Here is a 22,293-nt window from a genome sequence, read left to right as displayed (position 1 = left end):
AGTTGCAGAACATAATGATGGCATTAGTTACTGGCACTTTTCTAAGCTTCTGTATGTTCTAGTGAGCACTGTTTGCGCTTTGGGCCATAATATAGATGTGTACATGAAGTATTTGAGTAGATTATCTAGGATAAAAAAAAAAATCATCACCTTGTACTCACCATTGTAGTTAGTTTTGCCCTTTATTATGAACACTATTTTTATGTCAATCATTTTAAAGAGAACCAATCATCAGATTTTACCCTATATAACGCCTGGTAAAGCGTTATATAGGGTAAAATCTTTATTTTCACCATTCCCGGGGGATGCTCCTGCCCCCAGGGATGGTGAAGATATGAAGTTATAAACTAGTCGCCACCGCTGCCGCCGTAAGTAGTCAACTGGGCAGGGAGCTCTTCTCCCCTACTCCCGTTCTTCTGCCGGCAGTGACGCCCCCCTCCGCTTGATTGACGGGCCGCGTCATCACTCTGCTCCGTCTGTTCAGTGAGCGGAACGATGACGCGGCCCATCAATCAAGCGGAGGGGGCGTAGCTGCCGGCCGAAGAACGGGAGTAGATGAGAAGAGCTCCCCGCCCAGGTGACTACTTGCGGCGGCGGGTGACTAGTTTATAACTTCATATCTTCACCATCCCTGGGGGCAGCAGCATCCCCGGGAATGGCGAAAACAAAGATTTTACCCTATATAATGCTTTGCCAAGCATTATATAGGGGTAAAATCTGATGATTGGTTCCCTTTAAGCACTTAAAGTAGATTTTCATAAGGGGTTTTTCCGTTAACCATTTTGGAAAGGAGGTAAATGCCATATAATGGCAAATGAACTATTACTTCCCTTGATAAAACTTCTCCCTGGTCTTTGTGACTGGTGCAATAATGACATTCTGGCCCCTGTTTAAAGCACAATAGCTGTGGCTCATGAATGGCTACAGTATTTATTGTGCCTCAGATGATATGGCGGCTCATATACCCAAAGACCAGTGGGGACTACTAGAATGTTGGATATTTCAGGCTTCTATGCCATCTTTTCCCCTCAAGTCCCCATTCATTCTGCTCTAGCAGTGACTTGTCGACACAAAACATAACTATTGCATACAATTACTGGCTGTAGTGTTGATATGTGAACACCCCTGAGGAGATCAAGACCAAGACTGGCTTGACATGGGATTCTGGTAACATTGACATGGAAGCAACGAGGATTGTTATACCTTTTTTGTTGGCTTACACTATTGTATGTTGTGTTGTATTGCATTCTTGGTGTTCTTGTTTCATATCAGATTCGACAGGGTGATAAAAGGGTCTCTACTTTTGAGCATAAACTTCAAAGATTCTCTCAATTGCAACTTATGGTGAACTTTTTGAACTTTCCTTATCACACGCTTCTTGGCAACAGACTATAAACCATTCTAAGTAGGAATGCACCGATATATCGGCGGCCGATACATATCGGCCGAAAATAGCTGTTTCGGGGAAATGCCGAAACAACTAAAAATGTGCCGATAATGACCCACCTCCCCTGCCCGCCCACAGCACAAGTTGCAAACACTGCCAGTGGCAGAGGCACTCGTGGGCGGTGCAGGGGGGGCCGGCCGCAACCTCTGAGGGGGGGGGGGTCGCGCTCTCCGGGATAGGAATACTTCTTTTTATGTGCCCGGGCCGGCTCCCGTGTATGGCTGCAGGCGGAGGCCGGCCAGAGCATATAAAACCTAATACTGTATACTAAAAACCAGGGGGCCTCCAGCTGTTGTGAAACTACAACTCCCAGCATGCCCGGCAAAGTCTGTCCGGACATGCTGGGAGTTGTAGTTTCAAAACAGCTGGAGGCCCCCTGGTTTTTTAGTATACAGTATTAGGTTTTATATGCTCTGGCCGGCCCCCGCCTGCAGCCACACACGGGAGCCGGCCCGGGCACATAAAAAGAAGTATTCCTAATCCTATCCCGGACATCCCTGTGTCCCGAAAAATCTTTTCGGGACATAAGGATGTCCGCCGGTCACTCACCATTCCCCGGCGTCCTCCCGCGATCCTCCTTCGGTCCTTCGCTTCTCCGCCTCTATGGTCGTACGCACGGGACGTCACTGACGTCCCGTGCGTACAACCATAGAGACGCAGGAGGACCACAGGATCGTCGCAGGAGAACGCACGCCGGCCGGGGCCTGGTAAGTGACCGCGTCATCTTGTTTAGTGTTCCGGTCACCGCTCCCCCGGTCCCGGCACCTACTGCTATGGTCCATAGGCCATAGCAGTAGATGTGACCCCGGGCCGGAGGAGCGGTGACCGGATCACTGTGGGGGCAGCAGTACAGACATACAGCCTCCAGCCATACACTGTATATGGCTGGAGGCTGTATGTCTGTGGGGTGGGGGGGAAGCTGCCTACTATTGTGGGGGAGCTGCCTAATATTGTTGGGGGGGGAGCTGCCTAATATTGTTCGGGGGGGAGCTGCCTAATATTGTTCGGGGGGGAGCTGCCTAATATTGTTGGGGGGGGGGAGCTGCCTAATATTGTTGGGGGGGGGAGCTGCCTAATATTGTTGGGGGGGGAGCTGCCTAATATTGTTGGGGGGGGGAGCTGCCTAATATTGTTGGGGGGGGGGAGCTGCCTAATATTGTTGGGGGGGGGGGGAGCTGCCTAATATTGTTGGGGGGGAGCTGCCTAATATTGTTGGGGGGCAGCTGCCTACAAATGGGGGGGGGGAGCTGCCTAATATTGTTGGGGGGGAGCTGCCTAATATTGTTGGGGGGCAGCTGCCTACAAATGGGGGGGGGGGGGAGCTGCCTAATATTGTGGGGGGGAGCTGCCTACAAATGGGGGGGAGCTGCCTAATATTGTTGGGGGGGAGCTGCCTAATATTGTTGGGGGGGAGCTGCCTAATATTGTTGGGGGGCAGCTGCCTAATATTGTTGGGGGGCAGCTGCCTACAAATGGGGGGGGGAGCTGCCTAATATTGTTGGGGGGCAGCTGCCTACAAATGGGGGGGGGGAGCTGCCTAATATTGTGGGGGGGAGCTGCCTACAAATGGGGGGGAGCTGCCTACAAATGGGGGGGAGCTGCCTAATATTGTGGGGGGAGCTGCCTAATATTGTTGGGGGGGAGCTGCCTAATATTGTGGGGGGAAGCTGCCTAATATTGTTGGGGGGAGCTGCCTAATATTGTGGGGGGGGGAGCTGCCTAATATTGTTGGGGGAGCTGCCTAATATTGTGGGGAAACTGCTGACCTTATGTGGGGGGAGCTGCCTAATATTGTGGGGGAAATGCTGACCTAATGTGGGGGAACTCCCGACCTAATGTGGGGGAGCTGGCAATCTAATGTGGGGGAATCTAATGAGCGGAGCACTGCATTTTACCAGAAGACGGGGAGAAGTCATTTTCGGTATCGGTTTTGGTGCACCTCTAATTCTAAGTATAATGTGGGAGACCTCACTGGTGTATGTACCTGAAGGTAGTAACAGCCTTGTCCTATGACAAAAAAAATGTCCACAGTAGGGGTGGTGAAAAAGCAAACATGCCTTTGGCTGTCCAGGCATGCTGGGAGTTGTAGTTTTGCAACATCTGGCGGCATCCTGGTTGGGAAACACTGATGTAGCTTTTATGATCCTGAAATCTTGCCAATTACTATGCTGAGCCTTCCTGTTTTGTGTGGATTATTTCCCAGTAATGCCTTTCTTCTAAGAACAGGCAGAAGTACAGTGAAAGGTAAAAACATTAGGGAGATAACACTGGAATAACCACTATTCAAAGCAAAAATTAGCATCCTCTTCCCTGTAGAATGACCTCTGAATGGGAACAGGTCCAGTCTATTCTGTATAGTCCATGGTTCTTGCTGTTAAAAATCAGCTCAAGGAAGATGGCAGCCCCCATAATGTACTTAGAAAAATTACAGCCAAGACACTGTTTTCCAATTTAATTTTTTTGTCAATTAGGAAGGCAGCACAGATGGGGGTATTTTGTTCCTTATCCCCTAGCCTGGGACTGCCCACCTAGCAAACCAATTAATAGTCAGCCTATCAGCATGGAACATTAGTACTTAGTAGGGATCGGCCGATACCGATAATTGGTGTAGGTTAGGGCCGATAGCCGATAACTTATACCGATATTCCGGTATAAGTTATCGGCTATTTATCCCCCCACAACACTGCTGCAGATCATTGATTTAAAGCGGTCGCTTAAAATCAATGCACTGCAGTGGCTTTTGCGGTGCCATAGACCGCCGCCACCACCCACTTCTCTCCCCCTGCCTGTCCGGGGCTCCTGAGACCTATCACCGCCGCCGCACCGCGACCGATAATCGGTCGATCCCTAGTACTTAGAACACACACTGCACCATGTGTAATAAAAAGGACAGAATGAATGCAGAATAAATGTATTGGGTGGGTTACTTGTGCTGCCTTTATACTCTTAAGAGGGTACTCTGGTGGAAAACAAATGTTTTCTAATCTACTGTTGCCAGAAAGTTAAACAGATTTGTAATTTATTTCTATATAAAAATCTTAACCCTCCCAGTACTTATCAGCTGCTGTATGCTCCAGAGGAATTTGTAAATTGTTTCCAGTGTGACCACAGTACTCTCTGCTGACACCTCTGTCCATGTCAGGAATTGTCCAGAGAAGGATAGGTTTGCTATGGGAATTTGCATCTACACTGGACAGTTTGCTGCTTCTCTGAAAGTACTGGAAGGATTAAAATATTTTAAATAGAAGTAATTTTCAAATCTGTAACTTTTTGGCACCAGTTGACTTGAAAAAATGTACCCCCCCCCCCACACACACACACACACACACACACACACACACACACACACGCATACCCCTTTAAGAAAGAAAAATTACAAGTAAGACAAACTTTCAGCTGGGGACCCCCGGGATCATGCACGGGGCACCCCGTTTGTAATCCGGGTCTGATTACGGTCGACCGCAGGGCCGGCGGCGTGTGACGTAACGCTCCGCCCCTCAATGCAAGCTTATGGGAGGGGGCGTGATAGCTATCACGCCCCCTCCCGTAGGCTTGCATTGAGGGGCGGAGGCGTGACGTCACACGCCGCCGGCCCTGCGGTCGACCATAATCAGACCCGAAGCGAACACGCTCCGGAGACTGATTACAATCGGGGTGCCGCGTGCATGATCACGGGTGTCCCCAGCTGCGGGACTCCCGCAATCAGGCATCTATCCCCTATCCTTTGGATAGGGGATAAGATGTGTAAGCATCGGAATACCCCTTTGATTACACCACACACATACACCAACCCAGCCCTGGCTTACAAATCTGGCTGTAGACAGCAGTTTCAAAAAGTCACACAAAAGTTAAACAGGTGAAAAAAGTTTCAGAAAAGTCGCAGAGCTGGAATCTTACAAAAGCGTTGTTCTGAAGTGAAATTTCACAAAAATGTTTTCTAGCCCCATATCTATCACATGCCCTGCACCATGTACACTCCAGCTACACCTGTGTATAACATCAGTGCACCCCATTGTACTCTGTAACCTTAGAGAGGTAGTCCGGTAGGAAACAAATATTTTCAAATCAACTAGTGCCAGAAAGTTATACAGATTTGTGAATTCTATTTAAAAATCTTAATCTTTCTAGTACTTATAAGCTGCTGGCATGGAAATTTGAAATAAATCTACTTGTCCAAGGGACTAAAACGGAGCACAATCTACTTGTCCCTCATGATGATCCACGTGTCCTGGTACACAAAATATTATAACCTCAATAGTACATAAATAAGAGTCTTTTATTAGTTATTTTAGTTTTTGAGCTTACATTTTTCTCCTCCTCGCCATAGAATAGCCAAAAACTCTTATTTTTCCATCTACAGAGCCATGTGGTGTGTTTTTTGTGGCACAGATTGTACTCTGCAATGACACCTTTAATTTTTCCATAACATATGCTCCATATGATTTTTTATTTTTTTATTTTTTTTTGCATTCGTCTTGTGGTCAAACTTTCATAATTATTTGATACTTTAGGCCAGCCTGATTACAGTAATACCAGATTTTGTTTCCATGTTTTACTGATTCCAAAAAATCTTAACTTTTTAGAATTTTTTTTTTTAATTGCCATATTCTGATGCCTATAACAGTTAAATTTTTCTGTGTACTGGGCTGTAGAGAGGCTAATTTTTTGCACCATAATCTGCTGCTTGTATCGGTACCATTTTGGTATTGATGGGACTTTGATGTTAGTATTTTGGTATTGATGTGATTTTTTTTTTTAATATGGAAGGGGTTAATGTATGTGTGTTTAACATTTTAATTTATTTTATTTATTTATTTATTCTTACACTTAAGGGACTTTGAGAAGGAATCATTAGATTCCTCATACAGAGTCAATAGTTACATAGAACTCATTGATCTGTGCATAATTGGTTGAGCTTGCTCAAGGCAGGCTCAATCACAGAGCCATAAGATGAGAGATAAGCCATCCGGCTACCTCCGTAGTGGATCGCCCCCCTGCGATTACATTGGGGGGGGGGTGATCCATCCCACTAGACCACCAGGGATTGTGATAAGATACCTTTAGAACACCACTGTCAAAGCTGACAGTGGTGATATAAAGATATAAAATGTTAATAGTCGTCCGCGGTGATCGCCACGGCCGGGCTATTAGTGGCGCACCCAGCTTCAGCAATCAGCTGGGTGCTCTGGGTATGGAGCGGCTCCATACACCCTGAGCGCCGTGGTGTTAAAATTAGAGGTCCGGTGTGAGGTGCGAACCGCATCCGTTCTGCACCTAATTGGCACTGCTTGCCCGATGGAGGGCTAAACGCATAAAAAAATGTAACTGCCCGGAACTGCATGTCCCGGGCGTCGGGGCGATAGGATTTTCACATGCCTGATTTAACCTCTTCAGGACATAGGGCGTATGGATACGCCCTGAATCCCGAGTCCTTAAGGACCGAGGGCGTATCCATACGCCCGTGGGAATTCCGGCCCCCACCGCTAGCCGGTTGGGGACCGGAGCCGGATGCCTGCTGAAATCGTTCAGCAGGCATCCCGGCATATCGCCCAGGGGGGTCATTATGCCCCCCCATGTCGGCGATCGCCGCAGATCGCTGGACAATTCAGTCCAGCGATCTGCGGCGATTCCGGGTCAATCGGGTCTCCGGTGACCCGGTGACCCGGAATTACTGGCTGTTCGGGGCCGTCTCTGACGGCCCCGAACAGCCAGAGCCTGCAGGGGTGAGGTGGCACTGGTGCCACCTCACGATCGCCCTGATTCGTCGGCCGGATTACCGGCCGACCAATCAGGGCGCCTGCTGCGGGTGTCACTCCCGCACCCGCTCCGCCCCTCTTCCGGAGGACGTGAGCGGGTGCGGGAAGACGACCCCCGGTGCTGGGGACCCCGATCCCCGGCGCCCCTGTTGGGATCGGGGCCCCAGGAGCAGCTGCGGCGGCGGAGACGACGAGGGACTGACCTGCAGCGTCTGGATCGTTGGAGGTGAGTGACAGCCTCCTTCTGTTGCTTAGCAACAGCTCCCAGCATGCAAAAAGGGCATGCTGGGAGCTGTAGTTATGCAACAGCAGGAGGCAGACCACCACAACTCCCAGCATGCCCTTATGGGCATGCTGGGACTTATGGTTTTGCAACAGCTGGAGGCACATTCTTTCTATGGAAAAGTGTACCTTCAGCTGTTGTATAACTACAACTCCCAGCTTGCACAAACAGCTAAAGTGCATGCTGGGAGTTGTAGTGGTGCATCTGCTGGTTGCATAACTACAACTCCCAGCATGCCCGTTGGCTGTCGGTGACTGCTGAGAGTTGTAGTTTTGCAACAGCTGAAGGCACACTGGTTGTGAAACACTGAGTTAGGTCACAAACTCAGTGATACATAACCAGTGTGCCTACAGTTGTTGCAAAACTGCAACTCTCAGCAGTCACCGACAGCCAACGGGCATGCTGGGAGTTGTAGTTATTCAACAGCTGGATGTCCCCCCCCCCCCCCCCCCCAATGTGAACGTACAGGGTACACTCACATGGGCGGAGGCTTACAGTAAGTATCGGGCTGCAAATTTGAGCTGCCGCAAACTTTCTGCTGCAGCTCAAATTGCCAGCGAGAAACTACTGTGAACCCCCGCCCGTGCGACTGTACCCTAAAAACACTACACTACACTAACACAAAAAATAAAATAAAAAGTAAAAAACACTACATATACATATACCCCTACACAGCCCCCCTCCCCTCCCCAATAAAAATGAAAAACGTCTGGTACGCCACTGTTTCCAGAACGGAGCCTCCAGCTGTTGCAAAACAACTCCCAGTATTGTCGGACAGCCGTTGACTGTCCAGGCATGCTGGGAGTTTTGCAACAGCTGGAGGCACCCTGTTTGGGAATCACTGGCGTAGAATATCTCTATGTCCACCCCTATGCAATCCCTAATTTAGGCCTCAAATGCGCATGGCGCTCTCACTTTGGAGCCCTGTCGTATTTCAAGGCAACAGTTTAGGGTCACATATGGGGTATCGCCGTACTCGGGAGAAATTGTGTTACAAATTTTGGGGGGTATTTTCTGCTTTTACCCTTTTTAAAAATTTAAAATTTTGGGGAAAACAAGCATTTTAGGTAAAAAAAAAAAATTTTTTTTACATATGCAAAAGTCGTGAAACACCTGTGGGGTATAAAGGTTCACTTAACCCCTTGTTACGTTCCCCGAGGGGTCTAGTTTCCAAAATGGTATGCCATGTGGTTTTTTTTTGCTATCCTGGCACCATAGGGGCTTCCTAAATGCGGCATGCCCCCAGAGCAAAATTTGCGTTCAAAAAGCCAAATGTGACTCCTTCTCTTCTGAGACCTGTAGTGCGCCAGCAGAGCACTTTTCACCCCCATATGGGGTGTTTTCTGAATCGGGAGAAATTGGGCTTCAAATTTTTAGGGGTATTTTCTGCTATTACCCTTTTTAAAAATAAAATTTTTTGGGGAAAACAAGCATTTTAGGTAAAAATTTTTATTTATTTTTTACATTTGCAAAAGTCGTGAAACACCTGTGGGGTATTAAGGTTCACTTTATCCCATGTTACATTCCCCGAGGGGTCTAGTTTCCAAAATGGTATGCCATGTGTTTTTTTTTTTGCTGTTCTGGCACCATAGGGGCTTCCTAAAGGTAACATGCCCCCCAAAAACCATTTCAGAAAAACGTACTCTCCAAAATCCCCTTGTCGCTCCTTCCCTTCTGAGCCCTCTACTGCGCCCGCCGAACACTTTACATAGACATATGACGTATGTGCTTACTCGAGAGAAATTGGGCTACAAATACAAGTAAAAATTTTGTCCTTTTACCCCTTGTAAAAATTCAAAAATTGGGTCTACAAGAACATGTGAGTGTAAAAAATGAAGATTGTGAATTTTCTCCTTCACTTTGCTGCTATTCGTGTGAAACACCTAAAGGGTTAAAACGCTGACTGAATGTCATTTTGAATACTTTGGGGGGTGTAGTTTTTATAATGGGGTCATTTATGGGGTATTTCTAATATGAAGACCCTTCAAATCCACTTCAAACCTGAACTGGTCCCTGAAAAATACTGAGTTTGAAAATTTTGTGAAAAATCGGAAAATTGCAGCGGACCGTTGAAGCCCTCTAGTGTCTTCCAAAAGTAAAAACTCATCAATTTTATGATGCAAATATAAAGTAGACATATTGTATATGTGAACCAAAAAAAATGTATTCGTAATATCCATTTTCCTTACAAGCAGAAAGCTTCAAAGTTAGAAAAATGCTAAATTTTCAAATTTTTCATCAAATTTACGGATTTTTCACCAAAAAAGGATGCAAGTATCGACAAAAATTTACCACTATGTTAAAGTAGAATATGTCACGAAAAAACAATCTCGGAATCAGAATGATAACTAAAAGCATTCCAGAGTTATTAATGTTTAAAGTGACAGTGGTCAGATGTGCAAAAAACGCTCCGGTCCTTAAGGCCAAAATGGGCTCCGTCCTGAAGGGGTTAAGGCAGACAGGGTGGTTTACAGGGTGGCGGGGATGAATCAGGGGAGGGTGGGACCACTTATTGACAGGTACCCTTTAAATATTCCAGTCAAGAATGCCTTTTTTATTTTTTTTCTCTCCTCCTTGAGAGATACTCATGGCCGTAAATGTTGGCACCCCTGAAATTTTTCAAGAAAATGAATTATTTCTCTCAAAAAAGGATTGCAGTAACCCAGGTTTTGCTATACACGTTTATTCCCTTTGTGTGTATTGGAACTAAACCAAAAAAGTGAGGGGGGGAAAAAAGCTAATTGGACATAATGTCACACCAAACTCCAAAAATGGGCTGGACAAAATTATTGGCACCCTTTCAAAATTGTGGACAAATAAGATTCTTTCAAGTGTGCGATGCTCCTTTAAAGTCAAGTAAAAGGTGTTGCCAATATAGAAATCACACCTGAAATCAGATAAAAAGGAGAGTTCTTCTCTTGGTCTTTGCATTGTGTGTCTGTGTGTGCGCCACACTAAGCATGGACAACAGAAAGAGAACTGTCTGAGGACTTGAGAACCAAAATTGTGGAAAAATATAAACCATTTCAAGGTTACAAGTCCATCTCCAGAGATCTAGATTTGCCTTTGTCCACAGTGCGCAACATTATCAAGAAGTTTGCAACCCATGGCACTGTGGCTAATCTCCCTGGGCGTGGACGGAAGAGAAAAATTGATGAAAGTTGTCAACGCAGGATAGTCCGGATGGTGGATAAGCAGCCCCAAACAAGTTCCAAAGATATTCAAGCTGTCCTGCAGGCTCAAGGAGCAGTAGTGTCAACGCCGACATTTAAATGAAATTAAATGTTTGGCAGGAGACCCAGGAGGACCCCACTGCTGACAGAGACATAAAAAAGCAAGACTACATTTTGCCAAAATCCTTCTGGGAAAACGTCTTGTGGACAGATGAGACCAAGATAGAGTTTTTGGTAAAGCATATCATTCTTCTGTTTACCGAAAATGGAATGAGGCCTACACAGAAAAGAACACAGTACCTACAGTGAAATATGGTGGCGGTTCAATTATGTTTTGGGGTTGTTTTGCTCCCTCTGGCACTGGGTGTCTTGAATTTTGTGCAAGGCATCAGGAAATCTGAGGATTACCAATGGATGTTGGGTCACACTGTGTCAGAAAGCTGGGTTTGCGTCCAAGATCTTGGGTCTTCCAGCAGGACAATAACCCCAAACTTAAGTCAAAAAGCACCCAGAAATGGATGGCAACAAAGCGCTGGAAAATTCTGAAGAGTCCAGATGTAAATCCCATTGAGGGAGTTCTTAAAATTACTGTTGGGAAGAGTCGCCCTTCCAATAAGAGACCTGGAGCAGTTTGCAAAGGAAGCGTGGTGCAACATTCCAGAGGTGTAAGAAGCTTATTAATGGTTATAGGAAGCGACTGATTCTCGTTATTTTTTTCTAAAGGGGTTGCAACCAAATATTAAGTTAAGGGTGCCAATAATTTTGTCCAGCCCATTTTTTGTTTGGTGTGACATTATGTCCAATTTGCTTCTTTTTTTTTTTCCCTCCCTTTTTTGGTTTAGTTCCAATACACACACAGGGAATAAACCTTTGTATAGCAAAACATGTGTTACTACAATCCTTTTCTGTCAGACATAATGAATTTTCTAGAAAAATTTCAGCGGTGCCAACATTTATGGCCATGACTGTATTTAATGTATATGCACCAGTAAGGATAAGTGAAATGGCACCATACCTGTGAGTAGGTTGTGTGCGGTATTGCAGCTCAGTTCTATTGAAGTAAATATAGCAAAGTTGTAATACCACACACAACCTAATGACAGATATGGTGCTGTTTTTGGAAGTTTTTTTTTTGTTCCCTTACAGCCTTGTTTTAATGGTGAAGTCTTCAGAAATAAATAAATAAAAAAACAAATGGTAACAAATAATAAATAATGCTTGTTATATTTTATGTAGTTTTTAAGAAATCTGCTTATCTATTGTGCTCGGTCTTTCCTTTCTCTGCAGTTACGAGAAGCGGCTATACTGAAACAGGGAGACGTAGCCATCGCCAGTCTACTCCCAACATCCCGACTCTGGTCCCGACCAAACCCACGTGATGCTTTGAAGAGTTCCTTCTCCGTTCCCCAAAGTTCTTCGCCTTTTCCCTTGTTCCTATGATGCAGGAAATCCAAATCGGCAATGTTTACCTACTTACTGCGTGGCATGGTATTTGCACTAAGGACACCATTTCTGTGTGTGAACAAGAGACTTTTAATGAATGGAACACCTAACTACTGCCATGCTGACATTCTTGTTGTTTGTTTTCATAGATTAGCAACTCTAATAATTGTTACATTTGCAGCACCTGCTTGCATTCCATTGTGTGTATTTGTATATATACATTGACCATTGACATTAAGCCCTTTCGTAAAGACTTAAAAGAAAAAACAGGGCTATTGGTTGGTTGCAATAGACAGACACAATGTGAAACTTCTCACACTCCTAATGTGAAGTATTGGAAGTGATACAGTACAATAATGCTGACAATCTGCTGCCGTTATTTCCCTAGATTTTTGTGTTCTGGCTTCAGAATGTCAAAAAGAATAATCTCTTGCAATATAGTATAACAGAGATAGGCAAGAGTGTCCTATAGTATGCACCAGTGGTGGTAATCTATCCCTTAAAGGGAATCAGTCAGCATTTTTAGTTCAATGTAGAGGATAGGGAGAGGAGGAAAAACCATACCTAAGGTTTTGATCATGCAGATTGTAGGACTGTGAATATAAGGTCTGCCTCAGTGCACAAAACTTTGAGCAATGAAATCTGTCTCTTTGCCTCTTCTCGGCTCTGAGCGGCAGCTCCTGATGGGATGCTAAAGCTGTCACTCAGACCTGAAAAAGGCCTGGAAAGCACCCTGTACACATGGCTATGGTCGGCGCACATGCCTATGGCCACTGCATGTTGAAGAGTCTGCCTCCTGAGCACTCACAGTAGTGGTGTTCAGGACACTAAGGCTATGTTTACACTGTGGATTGCCCACATGGAAAATCTCTGTGCGGACATTCCACTGACACCTGAGTGCTGTCAGAACATGTCGGAGCTAGGACCACTTGAAAATGCACTGTATAATAGATGCAATGCATTTCTGTGCAGACTCCACAGAAACATTGAACATGTTAAATTTTTCTGCGGAATCAGGATGTCCATGCCAGAAACATCTGCCGTGGTAATTCTGCCGTCTGCACAGTGCAGCAGAATCCCGTTAAAATCAATGGGAATCTTCTGCTGAGGGATCTCCATATGGAATTCCGCACAAAAATTCTGCCGTGTGAATATACCTGAAGTAGTTTTATCTCCTTTCCCCAGTTTCTATATAGGGATTCCACGACTAATTGTATGTGTTTCTTGTTTAACCAGTCATTATTTTGGAGTTGTGCAGCAGGGACTGTACACAGATCAGCTGTAAATTTTCACACCCTTGGTATCTTTACTCATACCTGGAATATGTTTTAAATGAATGTTACACATTAGAGATGAACTCTTTTAAGAAAGACCTATAAGAAACCGTTTCACTGCATATTTTGTTTTTCTTAACGTTTCAATTCCTTACATCTAGTGAATTGTGAGCAATATATATATTTATTACCATGTCATTAAGCTGATAAACATCAAGCAATAAATCTGAGCTTCGCCTGCCAGTGTCTTCTGATATATACTGTGTTTCTTGAATTAACTGTCTTTATAGTATGAGTCAAAAAAAATAATAATCTCATTTGACCCTGAAGTGGTCAAACTTGTTGATTTGTACATTTTCTCTGGAGTGAAGAAAAAATATGTAAATTCCTTTTTTTTTTTTTTTTTTTTTTTTTTTTTTTGGTTAGGAGCAGTATCCTAGGAACCTTTTTTTAAGGATTTTATTACATACTACACTTTTTGCTGCAGCTTTGAAGTCAAAACCAGGTGTGGATCAAAATGAATCCGACAACATAAAGAACAGATTCTACTTTCAACTTTTTTTTAATCCACTCCTGGTGTGAAATTGATTCAAAAAGAAAAAAGCAGCAACTGTTTTTATAGATTATCCAATTCATTGTGCTCTATATCTAGTTTTGACTTGAAAGCTGCAGCAAAAAAGAGCAGAATGTAAGAGTACCCTAAATGTAGGTTCTTGTGTGTTTACATATGCTGAAGGACATGTCATGCATGCTTTCATTTGTTATTCCAAAAAAGTGTATGTAAAGTAGACTACAGAACTATAAAAAAGTGTAAATGACAGTTGGATAAAGAAGAAATTATGAATATATAAATATATATATAAATATAATATTATATTGAACAATTCCGCTGGCAAAATGCTCATTGTCACATAATCAGTATCTGTATAGGGTAAAAAAAAGTGTCCTAGATAGCAATGCAGTAGGTCTGGTAGCAGTTACAATTCTTGTACTATACCTGCCTACCGACATTTACAGTATGCACATTACGAGAGCGAGCTCAGTACAGGGCTCATTATCACTTACAATTTCAGTTTATGGAGCTCATGTATTTTGTAAACCCAAGGCTTTTACAAGATTTCTATGTATCTTCTAAGCTGGTTATACTATAAGATGGGCGTCTATTTTGGTTAAATCAGCTGACAATCTAATGTATATAGAGGCAGCCCCACATTTCTCCGATGCCTGGGGAGAATGATTGTTGCTTGTTAAATTCCATAAAATGTACAGTCATGGCTGTAAATGTTGGCACCCCTGAAATTTTTCCAGAAAATTAAGTATTTCTCACAGAAATGGATTGCAGTAACACTATTTGCTATACACATGTTTATTCCTTTTGTGTGTATTGGAACTAAACCAAAAAGGAGCAAAAAAGCTAATTGGACATAATGTCATACCAAACTCCAAAAATGGGCTGGACAAAATTATTAGCACCCTTAACTTAATATGTTTGCACACCCTTTGGAAAAAAAAATTACTGAAATCAGTCGCTTCCTATAACCATCAATAAGCTTCTTACACCTCTCAGCCGGAATGTTGGACCACTCTTCCTTTGTAAATTGCTCCAGGTCTCTCTTATTGGAAGACCTTTTCCCAACAGCAATTTTAACATCTCTCCACAAGTGTTCAATGGGATTTAGATCTGGACTCATTGCTGGCCACTTCAGAACTCTCCAGCGCTTTGTTGCCATCCATTTCTGGGTGCTTTTTGACGCATGTTTGGGGTCATTACCTGCTGGAAGACCAAGGCCTCGTACGCAAACGCCAGCTTTCTGACACTGGGCTGTACAGTGTGACCCAAAATCCATTGGCAAGCCTCAGATTTCATAATGCCTTGCACACATTCAAGGCACCTAGTGCCAGAGGCAGCAAAACAACCCCAAAACATCATTGAACCTCCACCATAGTTCACTGTAGGTACTGTGTTCTTTTCTTTGTAGGCCTCATTCCGTTTTCGGTAAACAGTAGAATGATGTGCTTTACCAAAAAGCTCTATCTTGGTCTAATCTGTCCACAAGACGTTTTCCCAGAAGGATTTTGACTTAAGTTAATTTTGGCAAAATGTAGTCTGTCTTTTTGTTGTTTGTGTCAGCAGTGGGGTCCTCCTGGGTCTCCTGCCATAGCGTTTCATTTCATTTAAATGTTGATGGATAGTTTGCACTGACACTGATGCTCCCTGAACCTGCAGGACGGCTTGAATATCCTTGGAACTTGTTTGGGGCTGCTCATCCACCATCCGGACTATCATGTGTTGATGGCTTTTTATAAATTTTTCTCTTCAGTCCATGCCCACGGAGATTAGCTTCAGTGCCATGGGTTGCAATCTTCTTGATAATGTTGCGCACTGTGGACAAAGGCAAATCTAGATCTCTGGAGATGGACTTGTAACCTTGAAATTGTTTATATTTGTCCACAATTTTGGTTCTCAAGTCCCCAGACAGTCCTCTTCTCCTCTTTCTGTTGTCCATGCTTAGGGTGCGTTCACACAGAGTAAATGGAGAGTAATTTGCAGGAAATTCGCGCGGAATTGTGCGCGGACATGGGGGAGAAAGAAGTGAAGGGTTTTTCAGCCATTTCCGCGCAAATTGCTCACGAATTGCGTGCAAATTCCACGCAAAAACTATGTCGGGCGGAATTTTTTTTTACCATTGACTTCAATTGATTTCTGCTAGCGGATTACGCTTGAAGAATGAACATGTTCTTCAAGCGGAACGGAATTCAGCGTCGGAATTCTGCTAGCAGAATTTCCGCAGTGTGAACAGGCCAGCAGAAATAACATTAAAGTCAATGGGCAGAGGAGATGAGCATTAATTTGGAGAGGAGAATTGAAGAGGAATTACTCGAGTAAATTCCTCTTGAATTACTCTGTGTGAATGCACCCTTAGTATGGCACACACAGACACAATGCAAAGACTAAGTGAACTTCTCTCCTTTTTATCTGCTTTCAGGTATGATTTTTATATTGTCCACACCTGTTACTTGCCCCAGGTGAGTTTAAAGGAGCATCACATGCTTGAAACAATCTTATTTTTCCACAATTTTGAAAGGGTGCCAATAACTTTGTCCAGCCCATTTTTGGAGTTTGGTGTGACATTATGTCCTATTTTGCTTTTTTTCCCTCCTTTTTTGATTTAGTTCCAATACACACAAAGGGAGTAAACACGTGTATAGCAAAACATGTGTTACTGCAATACTTTTCTGGAGGAAATAGTTCATTTTCTAGAAAAGTTTCAGGGGTGCCAACATTTACAGCCATGACTGTAGGTTTGCAAATGATGGCATACTATGTAAATGAGCTCTATATCTCTTGGGTCATCTTTTCAATGACTTTTTATGAAGCCTTTTCAAAGGTGCCCAAATACATGGGATAACTGTTAGCTGAACAAACAACTTTTATCTCCTGATCCCTTCATACACCGGAAGTGTTCATGTGTGCTGAATGGAGGGAGGAGAGTTAAGCTGATGGCTGATTCCACTGGCAGCAGATTGTCTGTCTCTGAAACAAAAGCATTGGGCAGTTGAAATCAAACATGTCTAATGTCTCTTCCCTGACATCTGTCTGGGAAGAATCAGGAGGTCATCATACCCAATAGACAGTCAGCTAAAAGAGGTACTCTGGCCCTAAGACATCTTATCCCCTATCCAAAGGATAGGGGGGACAAGATGTCTGTTCGCGGTGGGAAACCCTGCTATCTCTCATGCAGCACCTTTCTCAGGCGCACGAAGTGATGATGGTTTGGTGTCAGAAGCCTCACAACCGTGAGGCCGGAGTGTCATGAAGTCACAACTCTCCCCCCTTGCGATGTCACGCCCCCTCAATGCAAGCCTATGGGAGGGGCGTGATGCCCGTCACTCCTCCTCCCATAGACTTAAATTGAGGGGGAGGGGCGTGATGGCACAAGGGGACGGTGTTGTGACTTCACGATACTCTGGCCCCGTGGTCGTGAGGCTTCAAACACCAAACCATCATCACTTCGTGCAGCTGAGACAGGTGCTGCATGAGAGATTGCGGGGTTCCCCAACAGCAGGACCCCTACAAACAGACATCTTATCCCCTATCCTTTTGGGAAAGGGGATAAGATGTCTCAGTTTTGGCAGGTTAAAGGGGTACTCCAGCACCAACAGGTTGGGACAAATTATTTTCTAACTTCTTTGAGGGGCCTTTAGGCAGGCATCATTGAAGTATCTGGAAAATGTGAGTTTGCCATGTAGTTGGCTTTTACTCATATATGTAGTACTAATAGAGTACGTGCTTAAGTTATCAGGTGTATTTTGTGTACTGGAAGTGTAAAATATGACAATGTTAATGTATTTTGTGGTTATGTTGCATATAAAGTTCATGTGAATGGATAATTAAGACTATGATAAATGCTCTTCTACATAGGCTTTTGTTTACTAACAAACATGGAAAAGAATAAAAGAACCCATGTTGTCTTTTGTGCAGGTTTTTCTGCAGCTATTATGTTTTTCAATATTCTCTACTATATCTGTAACAGTTGTCCACCTGTCTTGCATGTGCATGTAAAAGCCTTCCTATATGACGGGAATATGTAGCCACCAGTATGCCCTCAGGTTTCTCACTGCTAGTTCGGGAACAGTTACCATTCCACTAGTTGTTGCCTGCAGAAAAACACAGGGTGAAAGCAGTTCATGTTTAATTTTTGTACAGTGTTATAGATTCCAGATGTTAATATATAAAAACGAACATACATTAACCATGCAAGAGAACTACATTCTAATAGATTACATGGCCATGCTTCTAAACCAAGCATTTAAGTCAGTTTATATGCTGCAATTAGTGTAGGGTCAGGCATGTCTTATTTTGCTGCATATTTTCTGCAGCTGATTTTGCTACCCATTGACTTTAATGTGTAGGAAAATACACAGCAGCACATATGCAACAAAATACAGCATGTGTGACCCTACCCTTGCAATATTTTGATGGGAAAACAAAATGTTTCAACAAGGTGCAACGCAATCTGTCATACGTGTCCAATTATGCATCTTATTTCACTCTTTTACAATGATTCTGCTTTAAAAATCCACAAAGTCTAAACCTAATTTATGCTGTGGAAATAAAAAGGCAGTGGTATAAAAAAAAATCTGTGACCTGTGAATAGAGTTCAGAAACTGCTAATTTAGCAACAGGTCTTCTACATTTGAATGTGAAATTAGACTTTTTTTTATTTATTTTTTATCTTAAAGATAAAACCAAGAGTTGAACCTACAAAGAAATACAATAATGAAAAGATTTTGCACCTCTTTTTATTATTTTGAACCCACTTCTAGTATTTGCTTACAAATACCATATTACGTCTGTGACCGTTAGAAAGATTCTTGATCTGGTTTCTGTTACTCTTGTGTTCAAACCTCTGCGTTGTGCATTTTATATACAAATCATGTATTCCAAAGCTTCCACTGGGTCAAATTTTTGTGTTTTCTAAAGTAAGAAATAAAGTAAATTTAACAAGCCATTTGTGACTTAGTATCATTGTTTCTCATGATAAGCAACCAGATGAGTTTTTTTTTTTTTTTTTTTTAAGTAAAGGGTCCCTTTACACAAGCAGATTAGCAGCCAAATGAGCATTCATAGGAATGTTCCTTTTTAAGGGTGCGTTCACACGCTAGTAGCTATCAGCGAGTTTCCCGCTGCGGGAAGCCTGCTGCGAGTTACGCTACCATTGATTTGAATGGATCCACAGACAGTCCGCAATAGTGTCAGATTTGCGGACTGTCTGCGGACCCATTTAAATCAATGGTAGCATAACTCGCAGCGGGTTTCCCACAGCTGGAAACTCGCTACTAGCGTTTGAACACACAAAGATTGTCCAGCATGTAAAAAGGACGGCGATCAGGATGGGCCCATCAGTATGTGATTGGTGGGGCTCCCTGCCAGTAACCTGTTCCCCAGAGTCACAGCTGCTTCATGTACAGTAGAGAGACTGAAAGTCTTCTCTGTACATTGTAGCACCTTCGGGATTACTGCAGCACAGCTTACATTCATTTCAATAGATTCTGTGCTGCAGTAACCCAGCATGGAAACTACACAATGTATGGAGCTATATAGAACTACAATTGTCAAAACAAAAGTGTATATATACACAAATTATCAATCCAAAATACCTTTTATTAATCACAAGAATATATACAAATTACAACAAAAGATCAAAAATGGCAACACAAAAATGAATCCCCCTATCCCATAAAAAAAAAAAAAAAATCCCCCCAAATATTCACTGGAATTCCACAGGCCAATGATCAGATTTAAATTAACAGTAATCTAATTTAAATGTTATTATTGGCCTGGGGAATTTCTGTGTGTTTGGGGTACATGTTTTATATGGGGTAGGGGGATTCATTTTTGTGTTGTCATTTTGATTTTCTGTGGTACATTGTATACAGTCATGGCTGTAAATGTTGGCACCCCTGTCATTTTTTCTAGAAAATGAAGTATTTCTCACAGAAAAGGATTGCAGTAACACATGTTTTGCTATACACATGTCTATTCCCTTTGTGTGTATTGAAACTAAACCAAAAAAGGAGGAAAAAAGCAAATTGGACATAATGTCACCCCAAACTCAAAGAAAAATTGTGGAAAAATAAGATTGTTTCAAGCATGTGATGCTCCTTTAAACTCACCCGGTGGCAAGTAACAGGTGTGGACAATATAAAAATCATACCTGAAAGCAGATTAAGAGAAGTTAACTTAGTCTTTGCATTGTGTGTGCCACACTAATCATGGACTACAGAAAGAGAACTGTCTCAGGACTTGAGAACCAAAATTGTGGAAAAATATCAACAACCTCATGGTTACAAGTCCATCTCCAGAGAGAAATTTGCCTTTGTCCACCGTGCGCAATATTATCAAGAAGTTTGCAACCTATGGCACTGTATCTAATCACCCTGGGCGTGGATGGAAGAGAAACATTGATGAAAGGTGTCAACGCAGGATCGTCCAGATGTGGATAAGCAGCCCCAAACAAGTTCCAAAGACATTCAAGCTGTCCTGCAGGCTCAGGGAGCATCAGTGTCAGCCCGAACTAGCAGTCAACATTTAAATGAAATCAAACACTATGGCAGGAGACCCAGGAGGACCCCACTGCTGACAGACTTAAGTTCATTTTGACAAAATGTAGTCTTGCATTTGAGTAAGCCAAAATCCTTCTGGGAAAACATCTTGTGGACAGATGAGACCAAAATAGAGCTTTTTGGTAAAGCACATCATTCTAATGTTTACCGAAAACGGAATGAGGCCTACAAAGAAAAGAACACAGTACCTACAGTGAAATATGGTGGAGGTTCAATTATGTTTTGGGGTTATTTTGCTGCCTCTGGGACTGGTTGCCTTGAATGTGTGCAAAGCATCATGAAATCTGAGGATTGCCAATGGATTTTGGGTCGCTCTGTACAACCCAATGTCAGAAAGCTGGGTTTGCGTTCGAGATCTTAGGTCTTCCAGCAGGACAATGAGCCTAAACATAGGTCAAAAAGCAGCCAGAAATGGATGGCAACAAAGCGCTGGAGAGTTCTGAAGTGGCCAGCATTGAGTCCAATTGTAAATCCCATTGAACACCTGTGGAGAGATCTTAAAATTGCTGTTGGGAAAAGGCGCCCTTCCAATAAGAGAGACCTGGAGCAGTTAGCAAAGGAAGAGTGGTCCAACATTCCAGCTGAGAGGTGTAAGAAGCTTATTGGTGGTTATAGGAAGCATTTTTGGAGTTTGGTGTGACATTATGTCCAATTTCCTTTTTTTCTTTTCTTCTTTTTTGGCTTGGTTCCAATACACACAAAGGAAATAAACATGTGTATAGCAAAACGGGTTACTGAAATCCTTTTCTGTGAGAAATACTTCATTTTCTAAAAAAATTTCAGGGGTGCCAACATTTATGGCCATGACTGTATATTCTTGTGATTTAATAAAGGTATTTTGGATTGATGATTTGTGTGTGTGTGTGTGTGTATATATAATATGTACGTGTGTGTGTGTGTGTGTGTGTGTATATATATATATATATATATATATATATATATATATATATATATATATATATATATATATATATATATATATATATAATATTATTATTATTAAATATTTTAGGGCTGCACGATATAACGCAAAAGCAATCGAATCGTGATTTTTGCTTTTTGCAATATATTATCTGCTAGGGGTGGCTCCAGTGTGCTGCTGCAGGCTGGGGCCAGCCAGAGCAGGTAAAAACAAATTTAAATACTAAAAGTGAGTGTTTCCCAACCAGGGTGCCTCCAGTACAACTCCCAGCATGCTTGGAAAGCCAAAGGCCAACAGCTGGAGGCACCCTGGTATAAAAACACTGGGCTAAGTAAAAGGGCACAGGAAGAAAATAAACCTTCTGCTCACCTACTCCCGGTCCCTGCAGATGCCGTTCGTCCTTTCAGCCAATCACTGGCCGCAGCGCTGTCACGTGTGAAGCCAGTGATTGGTTGATGGGGAAAGGTCTTTTTCGGCTGCAAACCCACTAGGTTTCCCAGATGCCGCGGAAGAATTGAAAACTGTCCGGGAAACCCAGTGTATTGCTGTAGTACAAAAAGCTACCTGGGGGGGGGGGATGTGACCTGGAGGGAAGATTGTGATTGGGGGGGGGGGGGGGGGGAGGATGTGACCTGGAGGGAAGATTGTGATTGGGGGGGGGGGGGGGGGGGGGGATGTGACCTGTGACCTGGAGGGAAGATTGTGATGGGGGGGGATGTGATATGGGGAAGAGAATATGACATGGAGAAGATTGTGACGGGGGAGGGGGAAATGTGACATAGGGGGGGAATGTGATTGGGAAAGATGTGACCATGGGGGGAGAATGTGAAATGGGTGGTGGGCATAGAATAGGTGGATAGATATGAA

General features: G+C 43.4%; 1 protein-coding gene across 6 annotated transcripts in view; it reads left to right on the top strand.

Annotated features, from left to right (window-relative positions):
* Positions 1-18,887, top strand: part of IMPDH1 (inosine monophosphate dehydrogenase 1) — an 86,704-nt gene extending 67,817 nt beyond the window's left edge. For all 6 annotated transcript variants that reach the window (XM_056573077.1, XM_056573079.1, XM_056573081.1 and 3 more), the window contains one exon: positions 11,947-18,887. In XM_056573077.1, the coding sequence (XP_056429052.1) occupies positions 11,947-12,038 (92 nt within the window). In that variant the 3' untranslated portion in view covers positions 12,039-18,887. The remainder of the gene's footprint in view (positions 1-11,946) is intronic.
* Positions 18,888-22,293: the final 3,406 nt, after the last annotated feature.

This window comes from Hyla sarda, chromosome 4 (genome assembly GCF_029499605.1).
Source record: "Hyla sarda isolate aHylSar1 chromosome 4, aHylSar1.hap1, whole genome shotgun sequence".
NCBI classification, from domain to species: Eukaryota; Metazoa; Chordata; class Amphibia; order Anura; family Hylidae; genus Hyla; species Hyla sarda.
The sequence above is the reverse complement of the archived record's forward strand: the minus strand, read 5'-3'. Positions and strand labels throughout refer to the sequence as shown.